Source organism: Acanthochromis polyacanthus, chromosome 2 (genome assembly GCF_021347895.1).
Source record: "Acanthochromis polyacanthus isolate Apoly-LR-REF ecotype Palm Island chromosome 2, KAUST_Apoly_ChrSc, whole genome shotgun sequence".
NCBI lineage: Eukaryota > Metazoa > Chordata > Actinopteri > Pomacentridae > Acanthochromis > Acanthochromis polyacanthus.
This window is the reverse complement of record NC_067114.1, coordinates 505,021-524,249: the sequence shown is the minus strand read 5'-3', so window position 1 is coordinate 524,249 and position 19,229 is coordinate 505,021. Positions and strand designations below refer to the sequence as shown.

The window sequence follows — 19,229 nt, the reverse complement described above, 5'->3', positions numbered from 1 at the left end:
CTCAGCTGACCTTTCTTCCTTTTCTGTCTTTGTGTTTTTTTTTTTTGTCTATTATTTAGATTCTCCCTAAACTCCTGTCTGTCTATCAGAAGTACATATTTAGGATTGTTCCATAGAAAATAATCCCTTTCTTCTTTTAAACAGCTTCGATGTGGCTATACACTAAACCTCCATGGGTGGAGGTATGGTGGTCCTATGGGGTATCAGACGGTCCATCTGTGGTCCTATGGGGTATCAGACGGTCCATCTGTGGTCCTATGGGGTATCAGACGGTCCGTCTGTGATCCTATGGGGTATCAGACGGTCCATCTGTGGTCCTATGGGGTATCAGACGGTCCATCTGTGATCCTATGGGGTATCAGACGGTCCATCTGTGGTCCAATGGGGTATCAGACGGTCCATCTGTGGTCCAATGGGGTATCAGACGGTCCATCTGTGGTCCAATGGGGTATCAGACGGTCCATCTGCGGTCCTAAGGGGTATCAGACGGTCCATCTATGGTCCTATGGGGTATCAGACGGTCCATCTGTGGTCCTATGGGGTATCAGACGGTCCATCTGTGGTCCTAAGGGGTATCAGACGGTCCATCTGTGATCCTATGGGGTATCAGACGGTCCATCTGTGGTCCTATGGGGTATCAGACGGTCCATCTGTGGTCCTATGGGGTATCAGACGGTCCATCTGTGATCCTATGGGGTATCAGACGGTCCATCTGCGGTCCTATGGGGTATCAGACGGTCCATCTGTGATCCTATGGGGTATCAGACGGTCCATCTGTGGTCCTATGGGGTATCAGACGGTCCATCTGTGGTCCTATGGGGTATCAGACGGTCCATCTGTGGTCCTATCCTAGCCTCCCTTTCTGCAGCTCCAGCGCTCCAGCTCACCTGTATTCTGTTCAAACTGTCGAAGTGCTCTCCACTACACAAAAATAAGTTGTTAAATTAGAGAAATCCAACCGTACATGCTTGAACTGGCAGAAGAATGGTTCAGAAAACAGACAGGATTACTTCTGAGGTTTGTTCCTTATAAAACTTTAAAATTAGAATCTGTGTTTGATTTATCTGCAGAACAACAGTTTAAATACTCAGCTGCTTATTTCACTCATGTGTCTTCCAGCAGATAAAATGACAAATATGGACTCAGTAACAAGATAAAAACAGCAGTAGGTCTTTTTAAAAAGGTCTTCACTCTAAATGTTGTTCCAAAAACCTTTATATTTCTTTTCTGAGCAGCAGCTTCATGCATCATTTAGTGTGGAAAACTGCTGCTTGATTAAAAACAAATCAGACTTAGACTGTTTTACTTTGCAGTGTTTTTAATATATACAAAAAAAGGAGGAAATAAAGCAGAAGTATGTTTGTGAAATGATGATTTACATAAAATGCAACAGGCTGACTGTTAATAGAGATTATTGTGGATGAGATGTTATTTGTTGGTTAAAGGGTGGAAGGATGTCTATCCTCGTACGTAGATCCGTGTACAGACCACTTCATCGGCTCCGAAGATCTGAAACCACAAGAAAATAATCTGATTATCAGCAGGAGTATAATGATATTTAGGGTCCGAGCACCGAGGGTGCGAAGGACAGGCGGTGCCAGGGCACCGACTGTCCAAGGCACCAGCGGTGCCAAGGACCCTATTGAAACCCTAGGGTTTATTATTATTATTATTATTATTATTATTATTATTAGGGTCCGAGCACCGAGGGTGCCGAGGACAGGCGGTGCAAGGGCACCGACTGTCCAAGGCACCAGCGGTGCCAAGGACCCTATTGAAACCCTAGGGTTTATTATTATTATTATTATTATTAGGGTCCGAGCACCGAGGGTGCGAAGGACAGGCGGTGCCAGGGCACCGACTGTCCAAGGCACCAGCGGTGCCAAGGACCCTATTGAAACCCTAGGGTTTATTATTATTATTATTTTTATTTTTTTTTTTTTTCTCCCGTAAAGTAAATTGGCTTTTTGGCGGCCTTATCATACTCCAAAACGCGTGAAATTTGGCATGCACATCAGGACTGGCGAAAAATTTGATATTTTATGGGAGTTGCGCATGTGCGTGGCAAAATGGCTCTATAAAAAAAAGTAGTCATTAGGCCAACTGCCACAATGTTTCATGTACAGCTACAATATTTGGTGGGCATATGCAGAACATCTGGACACACCAAAAAGTCAATTACAGCCACGCCCTAAACCCAACAGGAAGTCGGCCACCTTCAATTTGCTGTAAATTTTTCAAACTTAATCGCTCCTCGGGAAATGACTTGCCTTTTTGGCGGCCTTATCATGAACCAAAACGCGTGAAATTTGGCGTGCACATCAGGACTGGCGAAAAATTTGATATTTTATGGGAGTTGCGCATATGTGTGGAAAAATGGCTCTATAGCGCCACCTGCAAAATTGAAAAAGTGGTCATTAGGCCAACTTCCACAATGTTTTATTTACAGCTACAATATTTGGTGGGCATATGCACCACATCAGGACACACCAAAAAGTCAATCACAGCCACACCCTAAACCCAACAGGAAGTCGGCCATCTTGAATTTGCTGTACATGTGTCAAAATTTATAGCTCCTAGTGGATAAGTCTGAGAGAACTGAAATTTGGCCAGTACATTCACCAGACCTTTCTGATGAAAAGTTATCAAAAACTCAACCAGAAGCCAAAAGGTGTGGCCATGGCGGAGCCTCAAACAACTGATCCTTCGCCATGAAACAGGAATTGGTGTCTAATTCTTCTCAACATGCTCCAATCTGCCTGAAACTTTACATGTATGATGACAGTCCTGTCCTGATGTCATCCACATAGGGATATTCATTGACAGTCATAGCGCCACCTTGTGGTTTCAGGAAATAGACATCTTTTACACTTTCATGCCCTATTGTTACCCGGTTGATCATATTCACTTCAAATGCAGTGACAACAGCCTAAACACATTGATGATGCATCCCAGTGAAAATGGTGACTTGTCATCAAAGGGCGTGTCTGTGGCGGCCAAACCAATTTCGATGTTTCGCCATGAAAATTTAACGATTCATATCTCAGCTGAACAACATCCTATCTGCCTCAGACTTCACATGCTGGATACCAGGTCCAGTCTGAACACATCCACACTCATAAATTTTGAAAAAGTCATAGCGCCACCTGTTGGTAATAGTAAGTTTAAGGCCTTATATTTTCAGGTACAATGGCCCCAAACTTGGTGATATCATGCTGGAAATTGGTCAGTCGAGTCTTCACCTCTTGACAATCACACACTGTGAAGGGTGTGACATTTCATGCAACGCTGTTGCCGTAGCAACCAAATATCGCCATGAAAAACAAAGCCCTTTCTGACAGGTTAGGAATACTCCAATGCTCACAAAAATTACCACACACATCACCATTGACCCAAGGAACAACACCGTATGCATCTCGGCACTGCACATGCTATAGCGCCCCCTACAGTATTTTTAACAAACAGCCCCCCCAGCACGTTTCACCTACATCCATGAAATTTGGGAGGCTTATAGAGCACATCAGGACGCACAAAAAAGCCTCTTGGAGCCATGTCCTAAACCCAACAGGAAGTCGGCCATCTTGGATTAATTGTGAGATTTTTGATGATTTTTCTCATTTTTGAGAGTTAATACCTCCTTGGGGATAATTCCAGGAGACCTGAAATTTTGTCAGTCCACACAGCAGGACTTGGTTTGGAAAAGTTATCAAAAGTTTAACCAGAAGCCAAATGGCGTGGCCATGGCGACCATTAGAGTTTTGATGCTTCACCATGAAACAACAACTGCTGTATAACTCTCCTGTGCATGCTCCAATCTGCCTCAAACTTTCCATGTGTGATCACAATCCAATCCTGATCACATCTACAGGCCAACAGACACTCTCAGTTGCAGCGCCACCTGTTGGAGGGACAATAAATGCTGTATAACTGGCCTCTACATGATCAAATCAGCCTGAAACTTTTCATGAGTGATCAGAGTCCAGCCCTCATCACATCCACTGTTTGAAATACACTCTGAGTTACAGCGCCACCTGGTGGTGGATGGACAGGAAATGCTCTATAACTAGTCTGAACATGCTCCAATCTGGCTGAAATTTTACGTGTGATTAAACTCTGGTCCAGATGTGATTCAGAGGCCGACACACACTCTCAGTCACAGTGCCACCTGGTGAACGTGCATGGATTCGCCGACCAGCGTGGATGCGAGGACCCGTCCATCGCTGCTTGCAGCTTTAATTATTATTATTATTATTTATTTTTTTTTTTTTTATTTTTTCTCCCGTAAAGTAAATTGGCTTTTTGGCGGCCTTATCATACTCCAAAACGCATGAAATTTGGCATGCACATCAGGACTGGCGAAAAATTTGATATTTTATGGGAGTTGCGCATGTGCGTGGCAAAATGGCTCTATAGCGCCACCTGCAAACTTGAAAAAGTAGTCATTAGGCCAACTGCCACAATGTTTCATGTACAGCTACAATATTTGGTGGGCATATGCAGAACATCCGGACACACCAAAAAGTCAATTACAGCCACGCCCTAAACCCAACAGGAAGTCGGCCATCTTCAATTTGCTGTAAATTTTTCAAACTTAATCGCTCCTCGGGAAATGAATTGCCTTTTTGGCAGCCTTATCACATTCCAAAACGCGTGAAATTTGGCATGCACATCAGGACTTGGGAAAAATTTGATATTTTATGGGAGTTGCGCATATGTGTGAAAAAATGGCTCTATAGCGCCACCTGCAAAATTGAAAAAGTGGTCATTAGGCCAACTTCCACAATGTTTTATTTACAGCTACAATATTTGGTGGGCATATGCACCACATCAGGACACACCAAAAAGTCAATCACAGCCACACCCTAAACCCAACAGGAAGTCGGCCATCTTAAATTTGCTGTACATTTGTCAAAATTTATAGCTCCTAGTGGATAAGTCTGAGAGAACTGAAATTTGGCCAGTACATGCACCAGACCTTTCTGATGAAAAGTTATCAAAAACTCAACCAGAAGCCAAAAGGTGTGGCCATGGCGGAGCCTCAAACAACTGATCCTTCGCCATGAAACAGGAATTGGTGTCTAATTCTTCTCAACATGCTCCAATCTGACTGAAACTTTACATGTATGATGACAGTCCTGTCCTGATGTCATCCACATAGGGATATTCATTGACAGTCATAGCGCCACCTTGTGGTTTCAGGAAATAGACATCTTTTTACACTTTCATGCCCTATTGTTACCCGGTTGATCATATTCACTTCAAATGCAGTGACAACAGCCTAAACACATTGATGATGCATCCCAGTGAAAATGGTGACTTGTCATCAAAGGGCGTGTCTGTGGCGGCCAAACCAATTTCGATGTTTCGCCATGAAAATTTAACGATTCATATCTCAGCTGAACAACATCCTATCTGCCTCAGACTTCACATGCTGGATACCAGGTCCAGTCTGAACACATCCACACTCATAAATTTTGAAAAAGTTATAGCGCCACCTGTTGGTAATAGTAAGTTTAAGGCCTTATATTTTCAGGTACAATGGCCCCAAACTTGGTGATATCATGCTGGAAATTGGTCAGTCGAGTCTTCACCTCTTGACAATCACACACTGTGAAGGGTGTGACATTTCATGCAACGCTGTTGCCGTAGCAACCAAATATCGCCATGAAAAACAAAGCCCTTTCTGACAGGTTAGGAATACTTCAATGCTCACAAAAATTACCACACACATCACCATTGACCCAAGGAACAACACTGTATGCATCTCGGCACTGCACATGCTATAGCGCCCCCTACAGTATTTTTAACAAACAGCCCCCCCAGCACGTTTCACCTACATCCATGAAATTTGGGAGGCTTATAGAGCACATCAGGACGCACAAAAAAGCCTCTTGGAGCCATGTCCTAAACCCAACAGGAAGTCGGCCATCTTGGATTAATTGTGAGATTTTTGATGATTTTTCTCATTTTTGAGAGTTAATACCTCCTTGGGGATAATTCCAGGAGACCTGAAATTTTGTCAGTCCACACAGCAGGACTTGGTTTGGAAAAGTTATCAAAAGTTTAACCAGAAGCCAAATGGCGTGGCCATGGCGACCATTAGAGTTTTGATGCTTCGCCATGAAACAACAACTGCTGTATAACTCTCCTCTGCATGCTCCAATCTGCCTCAAACTTTCCATGTGTGATCACAATCCAATCCTGATCACATCTACAGGCCAACAGACACTCTCAGTTGCAGCGCCACCTGTTGGAGGGACAGTAAATGCTGTATAACTGGCCTCTACATGATCAAATCAGCCTGAAACTTTTCATGAGTGATCAGAGTCCAGCCCTCATCACATCCACTGTTTGAAATACACTCTGAGTTACAGCGCCACCTGGTGGTGGATGGGCAGGAAATGCTGTATAACTAGTCTGAACATGCTCCAATCTGGCTGAAATTTTACGTGTGATTAAACTCTGGTCCAGATGGGATTCAGAGGCCAGCACACACTCTCAGTCACAGTGCCACCTGGTGGACGTGCATGGATTCGCCAACCAGCGTGGATGCGAGGACCCGTCCATCGCTGCTTGCAGCTTTAATTTTAAATATTATTGGTTGCTTTTAGTGTACAGGAGGAGAGGAGAGAGACCTCCTGGTCTGGATTCACAGCGTGGATTTTTTAATAAAACCTTTTAATTCTGAGGACATAGAGACCTATCTAACCAAACCTAACCAACTAACTAACCCTATCCCTAACCCGAACTATCTGACTAACTGTATCTAACCCTATCTATCTATTTATCTGACTAACCCTAACCCTGTTTTAGTAAAACTTAACTGTAATTTTAGTTTTTTTATTTCTCATTTGGTGTTAAAATGGTGGACAGCAGATCATAGGTTCTATAAAAGAGGAACGAGATGGATGGATGGATGTATGATGGATGGAGGATGATGGATAGGGATGGACGATGGATGGATGTATGAGGGATGGACGATGGATGGATAGGGACGGACGATGGATGGATGATGGATAGGGGATGCTATGGACGATGGATGGAGGATGATGGATGGAGGATGATGGATAGGGATGGATGGATTAATGAATCGAGGTGTATGATGGATGTATAAAGATGTTTTTAGTTTTGTTGTTTTCATTTATAGTAAATGACTGAAAAACAGAATTGAAAGGATTTTTTTTGTATTTTATGTTCTTATTTTTCATTTGGGAAAAGCAAACAGACCATTTGGTTTAATATAGAGTTTAAATCTACAAAAGGAGAAACATCTGACTTCTGTTGTTGGCTTTTTAACTGAAGGATGGTTTAATAAGCAAAATTAGACCATGATTGTTGTTTTCTTCGTCTTTATCCTGAAACTGTTATTTATTCAGATTTTTTTTTTTTTTTTTTACAAAGAAACGAACAGAAATCAGTTTTTTAGTTATATTCATATTTATCCAGTGGGGCTCTGACCAGAAGGGGATTTAAAGTTTCTCTCTACTGTAGAACTGAACCTCCCTCAAGATTAATAAATTATCTATCCGTCTGTCTCTCATCAGTTTTCTCCAGTGAAATAAATATTTCCTTATTTCCATTTCTGCAGTCTTTGTCTACACTGATCTAACATCTTGACTCTGCAGAAGGAACAGCCGTGATAAAAGCTGATATAAAGCGAGGTGAAAGCTTTCAGGCCTTTCAGGGTTGGATTCGGGTGTGACCACAGATTTATGGGAGTCCTGAGGCTGCAGCCACACATCGTCATTATCGGAAGGAGCTGTGAGAAATGAGTCTGAGGCGACTTCATCTGGCTCGATGCCGAGGGAGACATTAACTGGAGGAACACCAGGTCTTCTGGATCCTACCAGCCTGATCAATGAGGACAATTAGAGCCCAGAGGACTCATGTGGACCAGACCCCCTATTCCACCTGGATCCAGTCCATCATCAGTACCTGCTGCCTGGACATGTGGAGGACAGATATGAGGTTCATGTCATGGACAGATCGGAGCGTTTCTCATCCTGATTTCAAACCGATGTCTCCCCCAGCGCTCATTAGTCCACCCTTCTTAGATCACAGTCAGACCTCCACATGTTGTCTTCATTAAGCTCCGTCTCTCCCTGAGAGCCTCGTTTCCTCTTCTGCTGCTTTTATTCTCCTGTCTACACCCAGAGATCCATCAGTTCCTCTAAACACAGAACAGCTCAGGATGTTTGCTTTAGTTTACTGATTAACCGCTGCACAGAGGACCTCAAAGAATGCTGTAAAATATTCTATAATAACTTTATTTTCCACTTTCACTGAGTTAGATTTCTGAACCAACCAAATTTTAATTCCCTTTCAAGATTTTAACCCTTTAAATATCAGTTTCTTTACATGATGTCACGTGTTTTCATTAAAATCCACTAAAAATGTTCCGTATATTCAGTGGAAGGTGGATTCTTGTTACAGTGAAGACAGTCTGTGATGGCAAGGATTAAAAGCAGCAGTTTATTGGGTTTCCTTATGATCCTGAGTGTTTTAGTTTCATGTATTTTAGAAGCTGAGGTAGAAAGTTATAACTCTATGCCAGATTGTACGTCTGATGCAATAAGATCCAGAATCATAAATAAAACATGAAAAAGCTGTAAAAGTCTTCATGGTGCATGAAGGTTGAACTGCTGGCTTAGCAATTTCTTTATTTCTCAAAGTATGATTTATTAACATTATTTTCTACTTTCACTGATTTAGATTTCTGAGCCAACGTCAGTTTTAATCATAACTAAAATATTAATTCACTTTCAGATTTTAACACTTTAAATTTGTCTATTTACAAAATATCAGTTTTTTTTTAAGAAATAACAAAAAATGAATAATTTTCATCTACTTCTCTGTGTTTTGTTTGTTTTTGGGGATAAAGCATCTGGAATTAAGTTTATATTTCAGGTCCTGACTTCTTGTTTATTGTTAATAAATGAACTGAGATTAAAAGTTCACATTTCCCCAAAAATATACAACTCTGCCAAAACAAATGTTTATTTTCATTAAAATAGACAAAAATAATCCACATACTTAAATATACTTGGTGGTGAGTAAATGTTTTATCCTCAGTCTGATGAGTCAGTGATCAGAAACATCAGGTAGATAATATTAACCCCATGATTCCAACGGCTGCACAGTGCAGTAGTGGTTAGCACTTTGGCCTTGCAGCAAGAAGATCCCCGGTTCAAATCCCGGCCTGGGCCTGGGATCTGTCTGCATGGAGTCTGCATGTTCTCCCTGTGCATGCGTGGGTTTTCTCCGGGTACTCCGGCTTCCTCCCACAGTCCAAAAACATGCTGAGGTTAACTGGTTACTCTAAATTGTCCGTAGGTGTGAATGTGAGTGTGATTGTGTGTCTGTATATGTAGCCCTGTGACAGACTGGTGACCTGTCCAGGGTGTCCCCTGCCTTCACCCGAGTCAGCTGGGATAGACTCCAGCACCCCCCATGACCCTAGTGAGGATAAAGCGGTGTATAGAGGATGGATGGATGTTTATATATAACATTTAGTTAGTGGTGTGTGTGTGTGTATATATATATATATAATTATTTAGTTAGTGGTGTATATATATCATGTTTAGTTAGTGTTCATATATAACATTTAGTTGATGGTGTTTATATAATATTTAGTTAGTTAGTGGTGTTTATATATAATATTTAGTTGATGGTGTTTATACATAAATGAATCTTTTAGTGGTTAATTAACCTGAACCTGATGTGACGTCTTCAAGTCCCTCCTGTGTCTGACTGGTGGTTTACAACTTAAAGATATTTATTGTATTCAACCATGACTTTTTATGGGATAATTTTACATTTTAAATCACCTCCATCGGAATGAGAAAGTGAAAAACTCGGTTGTTGTTCTGAACTCGTTGATTCTTTGACTTATGGCTCCAGATGGACTCCAGACGCTCACGGTTCCAGGAAAGACTGGATCATAATTATTTAACTTTATCGGCTGTTAAAGGCTTTTTCTGCTGCACTTGGCTTGAATTTATTGCAGCAGAAAGTTCTATTAGTCTTTTAACTCCATTTCAGACTCCGAGAAATATACAGATTCTTTTCTTTTAGTGTCGATATGCTGCCGCCATCTCCACCTTCAGACGGTTCCTGAGTGTTAATTTTAAGTAGTTTTTCACATCTGAATGTTAACATCAACTTGATGCTTGTGTGTTCATTCCGTAGATTTTCTTGTTTTACAGGTGATGATGGTGATGTTCAGTGTCCAGATCAGTTTTAAACTTTTATTTTATAGTCCGATCCATGACTCTGTCCTCCAGCATCACCAGATCTAAACACTGCTGAAGTCCACTAGGTGGGAATCCATCGGACCGCTCCCTCCTCGCTGCTATCACATTAAAACTCTCCATGTTTCCTTTGAAAGTCATGTTTTTGTGCAATGATTCATCCCTCAGGCCTCTCAGATTACAGCCCAACACACCCTCATCCTGAATAAAAACAGATTGGGTCCGTTCAAAGCTTTGTTTCCCGTCAGAAAACCTGCATTCAATCCAATTTATGGCCGAATGTTCCCCTGATTGCTTCTCTGCCATCAGTAAAGACATGAAGCTGGACACTCGGCCTTCTGTCCATCTGGCCTCCAAACCCAGGACCAGATGTTTGCAGCTGTAGCTCGACGTGTTTCTGATGGATGCAAGATCGTGAAGGGCTGAGAGGAACGCAACAACAAACCTTCATTTATTCTTTTGGATTCTGTTTTCCCTGTGGAGCCGCAAATGTCTGCAAACTGTAGGAAATAATTCATATCATTTTTCTTCCCATGAACGTGGAGAAAAGATCAACATGAAACGATCCAAAAAACCAGAATTTATCTCAGCTGGCTTCTGCTCCGTATCCTAGTCTCTTTACATAAACAAGTCTTTGCTTTAAGGGTTTGAAACGAGTCTTTTTGGGGTTTTTTTGTTTTCCTTTGATGTGAAAATAGCCAACAATGCATCAGTATTATGGGATGCCTCACAGATGCAGGCATGTTTATCCACGCCCTCGTTTGGCAACAGCAGGAAATCTGAGAGATGAATTATGTCTCCATGGGTGTTCAGATCGTTTCACAAGAATCACAGTATTATAGAAAATTACCCATTTTCACATCTGGTGTCACCACCCAGCCCTGGTCTCTTCTGACCTTCATTCCAGCTCTGGTTTCTGCTGATGGGGACTTCATTCTTTGGAAATGACTTTTATTTGCTTTTTTCTTGGTGAGAGTTGGAAGAGAAAATTGATCCCACACTTCTATATCTGCTGTAAACATGCAGCTGATTCTGGTTGTTTAACTCACTGAAAACTAAATATTTTCATTTTCAATTAATTTAGAGATTATTTTCTTAATAATCTGATTCTTCTATTTTGGTCTTTAAGATGTCAGCAAATGCTAAAAAAGATTTATTAGCCTCAGAAGTCCAAGCTAGAGTCTTAAAATGACTCGTTTAATACGATCAACAACCCAAAAGCCAAAGATATTCAGATGTAAACCCTGAAAATATTCACATTTGTGGTGCTGGAAGCTGTGAGTTTTTGCAAACTTACTTTAAAAATAGTTAAGCTGCTGATTTGTGAATTAGTTATCAAAGGATTTTGGGGCAAATAAGATTATCTGTTGTCCAGAAGCATAGATTTCAGTTCAACAAAAGAAATGGGTTTTTTTTGTTACGATTAAAAAAGTGATGTTCAATCAACAAACTACTGTGAGGTGGAAGAACATAGACCTTCCTCTTCAGTTAAAGATATTTTTAATTACTTAAAGACTGGTAGCATAAACACAGGATTTTAAGTTGAAAAAACAATTAAATTGTTTCAACTAGTATGTCCACATGATTTAAATTTCTTTTTTCAGGTTTAAGGCAACGGATTTCAAACATTAAGTTGCTCCACTGTTCAGGATGAAGGGGAGAGGACCTGAAACCTCAAGCTGAAGAAAAATTAGTCATCAAGCCAATTTCAACTTAAATTTAATTTAAAATCCACTAACACAGAAATTCGAGTTCAAATTACACAAAATATTAAGTCGATCCAAACACCGTTATTATTTTGTCAAACCAATACATCCAAATAATGTTAGCAACTTAAACGTTTATGTAGATTGGTGAATTAGAACTTTTATTTTGCATCCATACATTTAAAGAATTCTCAGAATCTTAAAGATTCTGAGGAGTCCATCCTGGTTTTACTGGTCTGATTGGCCTCTGCTCCTCCTTCATATCATCTCCATATCCCTACCTCCAGTAAAGTTTAGAGAGAAAAGCTCCTCACCAGTATGAGTTCATCTCCTCGGAGTTCTCGGCTCCAGAAGGTCTTCGGGCCGTTCCCGCTCACCAGAGTCTGTTTGCAGTAAATCTTGTTTTCTGTTTCCCAAGTGGCCAAACTCTGTAGAGAAGCAGCACTTTTTTAATGAAGTCCCTCTTTTTTATCCCCGGTTTACCCGACTGTCGGCAGTAAAACAGATGGATGTGAGATGGGAGGACTGGTGGTTTCTAATGGATCACACCAGTTTTAAACATATTTTGTTACTGATTTCCCTTTAAAACATTCTAGTAGCCGTTGGTTTTGTAGTTTTAGTTTGGGTTAATGTGCAGGTTTAAGTCTAGTCTGAGACAGAGTTAGGGTTAGAGACAGTTAATCTAGTTTACTGTAGTTTTTTTTGCATTGCTTTTTGATAGTTTTGGGCTTTTTTTTAGGGTGCAGAGTTTAGACTTTGTGCAGGTTTCATTAGATAATACCAGAGTCCTGCATGTTTTAACCATTTGTACTGTTGACTTTCACCTTTGAAACATTGTAGTATGTAGAGTTTTCTAGTAGTCGTTGGTTTTATAGTTTCAGTTTGGGTTTGTTTGCAGAATTAAATAATGTTTTGAGTTAATGTAGTTTTTATGCCTATATTGCATTGTGTGATAATCCAAGCATGGTAGGTTTAATCTGAATATTAGGATGGGATTTATTAAATGGAGACTATCAAACACTTAATTTCCTGCATTATGATGATTTTTTATGGCCTGATTTGTACCTTTCCTGCATTAATTTACGTTGAAAATGTCTATTTATGTGAAGGGAAAACACAAAATTCACACATGAGGTGGTGGATGTAATTAAGTTAATTTTACAGTTGATTTGGTGGTTCGTATGAGCTTATAATTAAAATCTAGAATGTCTGCCAAAGGCATAGTTGCATCTATTAGTAGTATTATACTGGTTTATACTGGGAAAACAGTTCTGAATATTTAGAAGGATGTGTCCTTAAATCTACACCCAGGTATGAATTTCTAATTTATTTTAAATACTGGAAGTTACCAAAATTCACATCCTTCCAAAATGTCCACAGGTTCTTTTTCTTAAATGTCATAAATACTCATGAATTCTTCAAAATTACAGTTCAGATTTCACCCATCCATAGACTGTAGACAAAAGATGGACGAAACCACCTGAAGTTTGGAATTTGGCCTTAAAATCTTGGTTTTTCAAAACTTGATGTAACAAGAACACAAGTTGAAGACATAATGCTCACTCATATGGTAGCTACCTGTCAATCACAGGGGCGCCATGCCCTAAAATACGACCTGGTTTATCACCTGTTTTCTGCTAAATGGGACCATAAATGACTCAATAAACACCAATCCTTTCTGAAAGGAGACCTGTAAACACCAACGGAGACCTTACACTCATCAGGAAAATGTTGACTGAGGTAGCAAATGAAGTGAGAAAAAAGCTTATTTTCTCTTAGTGTTCTATATGATCTGACTTCTCTTTGATACCTGAGCAGTCGCCCCCTGTGGCTGTTGAAAAGAATGCAAGTTTAACTCACTTTGACTTCACTCCTCAAACTCAGAGGTTCCGTCCATCTTTTACATCCAGTCTACGTGCATGTTACCATTTATTCCAGTTACCTTACACTTCCTGCCATCCACTGTCTCCTCGCTGAACTCCTCACCGATCAGGAAGCTGATCTCGGTGGTTCGGACGGTGGTGGAGGTCTTGATGTAGAAATGCTCTCCGTTCTGTTTTATCTCCACATGAGGCTTCGATGCAGCTGCTCCTGCTACCTTCCTCAGCATGGCATTCACACCTGAAAGAAGAAAACTCACTAAAGAGTTCCTGACAAGAACTTTCATTTCCCATCCATCACCAATCAGCAGAAGACCTGCCGTCTATCATTGGAAGACCTGCCGTCTATCAGCAGAAGACCTGCCGTATATCATTGGAAGACCTGCCGTCTATCAGCAGAAGACCTGCCATCTATCATTGGAAGACCTGCCGTCTATCATTGGAAGACCTGCCGTCTATCAGCAGAAGACCTGCCGTCTATCATCAGAAGACCTGCCGTCTATCATCAGAAGACCTGCCGTATATCATCAGAAGACCTGCCGTCTATCATCAGAAGACCTGCCGTCTATCATCAGAAGACCTGCCGTCTATCATCAGAAGACCTGCCGTCTATCATCAGAAGACCTGCCGTCTATCATCAGAAGACCTGCCGTCTATCATCAGAAGACCTGCCGTCTATCAGCAGAAGACCTGCCGTCTATCATCAGAAGACCTGCCGTATATCATCAGAAGACCTGCCGTCTATCATCAGAAGACCTGCCGTCTATCATCAGAAGACCTGCCGTCTATCATCAGAAGACCTGCCGTCTATCATCAGAAGACCTGCCGTCTATCATCAGAAGACCTGCCGTCTATCATCAGAAGACCTGCCGTCTATCAGCAGAAGACCTGCCGTCTATCATCAGAAGACCTGCCGTATATCATCAGAAGACCTGCCGTCTATCATCAGAAGACCTGCCGTCTATCATCAGAAGACCTGCCGTCTATCATCAGAAGACCTGCCGTCTATCATCAGAAGACCTGCCGTCTATCATCAGAAGACCTGCCGTCTATCATCAGAAGACCTGCCGTCTATCAGCAGAAGACCTGCCGTCTATCATCAGAAGACCTGCCGTATATCATCAGAAGACCTGCCGTCTATCATCAGAAGACCTGCCGTCTATCATCAGAAGACCTGCCGTCTATCAGCAGAAGACCTGCCGTCTATCATCAGAAGACCTGCCGTCTATCATCAGAAGACCTGCCGTATATCATCAGAAGACCTGCCGTCTATCATCAGAAGACCTGCCGTATATCATCAGAAGACCTGCCGTCTATCATCAGAAGACCTGCCGTATATCATCAGAAGACCTGCCGTATATCATCAGAAGACCTGCCGTCTATCATCAGAAGACCTGCCGTATATCAGCAGAAGACCTGCCGTATATCATCAGAAGACCTGCCGTATATCATCAGAAGACCTGCCGTCTATCATCAGAAGACCTGCCGTATATCATCAGAAGACCTGCCGTATATCATCAGAAGACCTGCCGTATATCAGCAGAAGACCTGCCGTCTATCATCAGAAGACCTGCCGTCTATCATCAGAAGACCTGCCGTATATCATCAGAAGACCTGCCGTATATCATCAGAAGACCTGCCGTATATCATCAGAAGACCTGCCGTCTATCATCAGAAGACCTGCCGTATATCATCAGAAGACCTGCCGTCTATCATCAGAAGACCTGCCGTATATCAGCAGAAGACCTGCCGTATATCATCAGAAGACCTGCCGTCTATCATCAGAAGACCTGCCGTATATCAGCAGAAGACCTGCCGTATATCATCAGAAGACCTGCCGTCTATCATCAGAAGACCTGCCGTCTATCATCAGAAGACCTGCCGTATATCATCAGAAGACCTGCCGTATATCATCAGAAGACCTGCCGTATATCATCAGAAGACCTGCCGTATATCAGCAGAAGACCTGCCGTCTATCATCAGAAGACCTGCCGTCTATCATCAGAAGACCTGCCGTATATCAGCAGAAGACCTGCCGTCTATCATCAGAAGACCTGCCGTCTATCATCAGAAGACCTGCCGTATATCATCAGAAGACCTGCCGTATATCATCAGAAGACCTGCCGTATATCATCAGAAGACCTGCCGTCTATCATCAGAAGACCTGCCGTATATCATCAGAAGACCTGCCGTATATCATCAGAAGACCTGCCGTATATCAGCAGAAGACCTGCCGTATATCAGCAGAAGACCTGCCGTCTATCATCAGAAGACCTGCCGTCTATCATCAGAAGACCTGCCGTCTATCATCAGAAGACCTGCCGTCTATCAGCAGAAGACCTGCCGTCTATCATCAGAAGACCTGCCGTATATCATCAGAAGACCTGCCGTATATCATCAGAAGACCTGCCGTATATCATCAGAAGACCTGCCGTATATCAGCAGAAGACCTGCCGTCTATCATCAGAAGACCTGCCGTCTATCATCAGAAGACCTGCCGTCTATCATCAGAAGACCTGCCGTCTATCAGCAGAAGACCTGCCGTCTATCATCAGAAGACCTGCCGTCTATCATCAGAAGACCTGCCGTATATAATCAGAAGACCTGCCGTATATAATCAGAAGACCTGCCGTCTATCAGCAGAAGACCTGCCGTCTATCATCAGAAGACCTGCCGTCTATCAGCAGAAGACCTGCCGTCTATCATCAGAAGACCTGCCGTCTATCATCAGAAGACCTGCCGTATATCATCAGAAGACCTGCCGTATATAATCAGAAGACCTGCCGTCTATCAGCAGAAGACCTGCCGTATATCATCAGAAGACCTGCCGTATATCATCAGAAGACCTGCCGTATATCATCAGAAGACCTGCCGTATATCAGCAGAAGACCTGCCGTCTATCATCAGAAGACCTGCCGTCTATCATCAGAAGACCTGCCGTCTATCATCAGAAGACCTGCCGTATATCATCAGAAGACCTGCCGTATATCAGCAGAAGACCTGCCGTATATCAGCAGAAGACCTGCCGTATATCATCAGAAGACCTGCCGTATATCAGCAGAAGACCTGCCGTCTATCAGCAGAAGACCTGCCGTCTATCAGCAGAAGACCTGCCGTCTATCATCAGAAGACCTGCCGTCTATCATCAGAAGACCTGCCGTCTATCATCAGAAGACCTGCCGTCTATCATCAGAAGACCTGCCGTCTATCATCAGAAGACCTGCCGTCTATCATCAGAAGACCTGCCGTATATCATCAGAAGACCTGCCGTCTATCATCAGAAGACCTGCCGTCTATCATCAGAAGACCTGCCGTCTATCATCAGAAGACCTGCCGTATATCAGCAGAAGACCTGCCGTATATCATCAGAAGACCTGCCGTATATCAGCAGAAGACCTGCCGTATATCAGCAGAAGACCTGCCGTATATCAGCAGAAGACCTGCCGTATATCAGCAGAAGACCTGCCGTCTATCAGCAGAAGACCTGCCGTCTATCATCAGAAGACCTGCCGTCTATCATCAGAAGACCTGCCGTCTATCATCAGAAGACCTGCCGTATATCATCAGAAGACCTGCCGTCTATCATCAGAAGACCTGCCGTCTATCATCAGAAGACCTGCCGTATATCATCAGAAGACCTGCCGTCTATCATCAGAAGACCTGCCGTCTATCATCAGAAGACCTGCCGTCTATCATCAGAAGACCTGCCGTCTATCATCAGAAGACCTGCCGTCTATCATCAGAAGACCTGCCGTATATCAGCAGAAGACCTGCCGTCTATCAGCAGAAGACCTGCCGTCTATCAGCAGAAGACCTGCCGTATATCAGCAGAAGACCTGCCGTCTATCAGCAGAAGACCTGCCGCATATAATCAGAAGACCTGCTGTCACCAGGCTCTACTGTTGGTGAGCTGAGTCGCTTCACATTTTTCTGTCTGACCCTGGTGCCAAAAAGATTGGTAAGAAAAAAAAGAGCTGATGTTTCAGAGGTGGATTATTTACTGAAACAGTCAGAGAAAACACATCAGGAGATATTAGAGGTTTTAAAGCAGCTCAGATTCTTATCAGCAGATGTCGCCGTGACAACCTGATGAGAGGCAGGAATGTTTGCTTTGTTTAGTTCTGCTGCAGACGTGATAGAATCTGTCCTCAGAACGAGTGGAAAAAAAATAAAACCTCCTCATTTCACACAATTATAGCCTGCTTCCATCTGCTGGAATTAAAACCAGTTGTTTCAGTTGAACTTTTCTCCTTTTTGCTTCAAACACAGTTAAAAACCTGCTGTTATGGAGCCCAGATCAGAGATGTTAGATATTAGAACATCTGCTGTGTTTTTAGGAACTTAGTCACATTTTATAACCTTAAATCTGATGATTTTATCTAAGATCCCAAAACTCCTCCTTTAACAGCAGTTTAACTCCAAGTGATGCTACACGTCAGTCAGTATTCCAGGAATTAAGTCAGATTTATTTTTTTAAAAACACAACCTTCCTATCAGAAAGAGTAGAGTCCTTCTCACCCAGAGCTTTGAGGAGCTCATCAAAGTTCTCGCTGCTCTTCATTTTCCAGGTTCCCGTAAAATTCGGCATTTTTCCTTGTGGGGTTTTGATTGTTTCAGCCAACGTCTCCTGTCGTCTGTCTGATCGGCTGCTTTCTTCTTTCTCCCTCCGTCCATCTGTCCTCCTCCTCCTCCTCCTCCCCCCATCCCTCCGATCCCTCCCATTCCCCCTCAGCTCACATCCAATGCTTTCAGAGGATTCTTTAAATGTTTATTAGAAGCTCTTCTCGTCTCAGCATCATTTCTTTAATCTGACTGAGATTCATCAGGAATAAAGAAATAATCAGGCTTTTTCTTCTTCTGGATTCTCTTGAACCCAGATATTTTCCATGTTGGACCCATTTTCCAGAATGAATTTATTGCAGTCTGTCTTCTTTCTTTTACCTCTGATTGTAAAAAGTCATGCAGACAGTCGGGTTTTATTTGGTCCATCTGCTGCAGCATCTGGGAGTTTTATAAGGAGTTTTTATTTGATTAGTAGTTCTAGTTGTGTTGACCTGATGTCTGAATGGAGACGTAGAAACCAAATGGTTCGGATGCTTCCCTGTTGTTTGGACTGAAGACCATCTTCTCCTAAACTCCCACGTTTCTTCACATCTCTGGATGTGAAGCTGCATGTTTCTGATGTGCTTCTACTGACCTCATCCACCTCCAGACGTCTTTATTCTGTTTTTATGTTTCAGTCTCACCCCAACCAGGCGAGGCAGACGGCCTGGTTCTGTCCAAATAAAGAGGAATTTATTTCTGCCGTTGTTGGGTTTAAAGTTTGAACAGTCTTCACTTCGCTGTATGAAGTTCCACCAGATAACATGTTGTGAATTAACGTGGTATAAATA

The 19,229-nt window shown here is 42.3% G+C and overlaps 1 protein-coding gene and 1 long non-coding RNA gene across 3 annotated transcripts; both read right to left on the bottom strand.

The window, feature by feature from the left end:
• Positions 1-1,300: 1,300 nt before the first annotated feature.
• On the bottom strand, positions 1,301-19,225 carry LOC110965253 (cellular retinoic acid-binding protein 1). 2 transcript variants are annotated; one of them, XM_051944558.1, is made up of 4 exons: positions 18,355-19,216; positions 13,899-14,077; positions 12,271-12,384; positions 1,301-1,509 (listed from the first exon to the last, which is right to left on the bottom strand). In XM_051944558.1, the coding sequence occupies exons 1-4, from the start codon at positions 18,422-18,424 to the stop codon at positions 1,459-1,461; spliced, it is 414 nt and encodes a 137-aa protein (XP_051800518.1). In that variant the 5' UTR covers positions 18,425-19,216; the 3' UTR covers positions 1,301-1,458. The 2 variants fall into 2 exon arrangements, with proteins under 2 accessions (XP_051800518.1, XP_051800522.1); XM_051944562.1 differs by lacking the exon at positions 12,271-12,384 and having other exon boundaries at positions 18,355-19,225.
• On the bottom strand, positions 15,092-18,347 carry LOC127532614 (uncharacterized). Its single transcript, XR_007940143.1, has 3 exons — positions 17,387-18,347; positions 17,057-17,144; positions 15,092-15,186 (listed from the first exon to the last, which is right to left on the bottom strand). It is a non-coding gene; the product is annotated as an uncharacterized LOC127532614 (long non-coding RNA).
• Positions 19,226-19,229: the final 4 nt, after the last annotated feature.

Coding starts and splice junctions, on each gene's coding strand:
- LOC110965253 (XM_051944558.1), bottom strand. CDS start 18,424: ATGCCGAATTTTACGGGAACCTGGAAAATGAAGAGCAGCGAGAACTTT. Junction 14,078..18,354: donor TGAGCTCCTCAAAGCTCTGG/GTGAGAAGGACT, acceptor TTCTTCTTTCAG/GTGTGAATGCCATGCTGAGG. Junction 12,385..13,898: donor TGGATGGCAGGAAGTGTAAG/GTAACTGGAATA, acceptor GCTTCTCTACAG/AGTTTGGCCACTTGGGAAAC.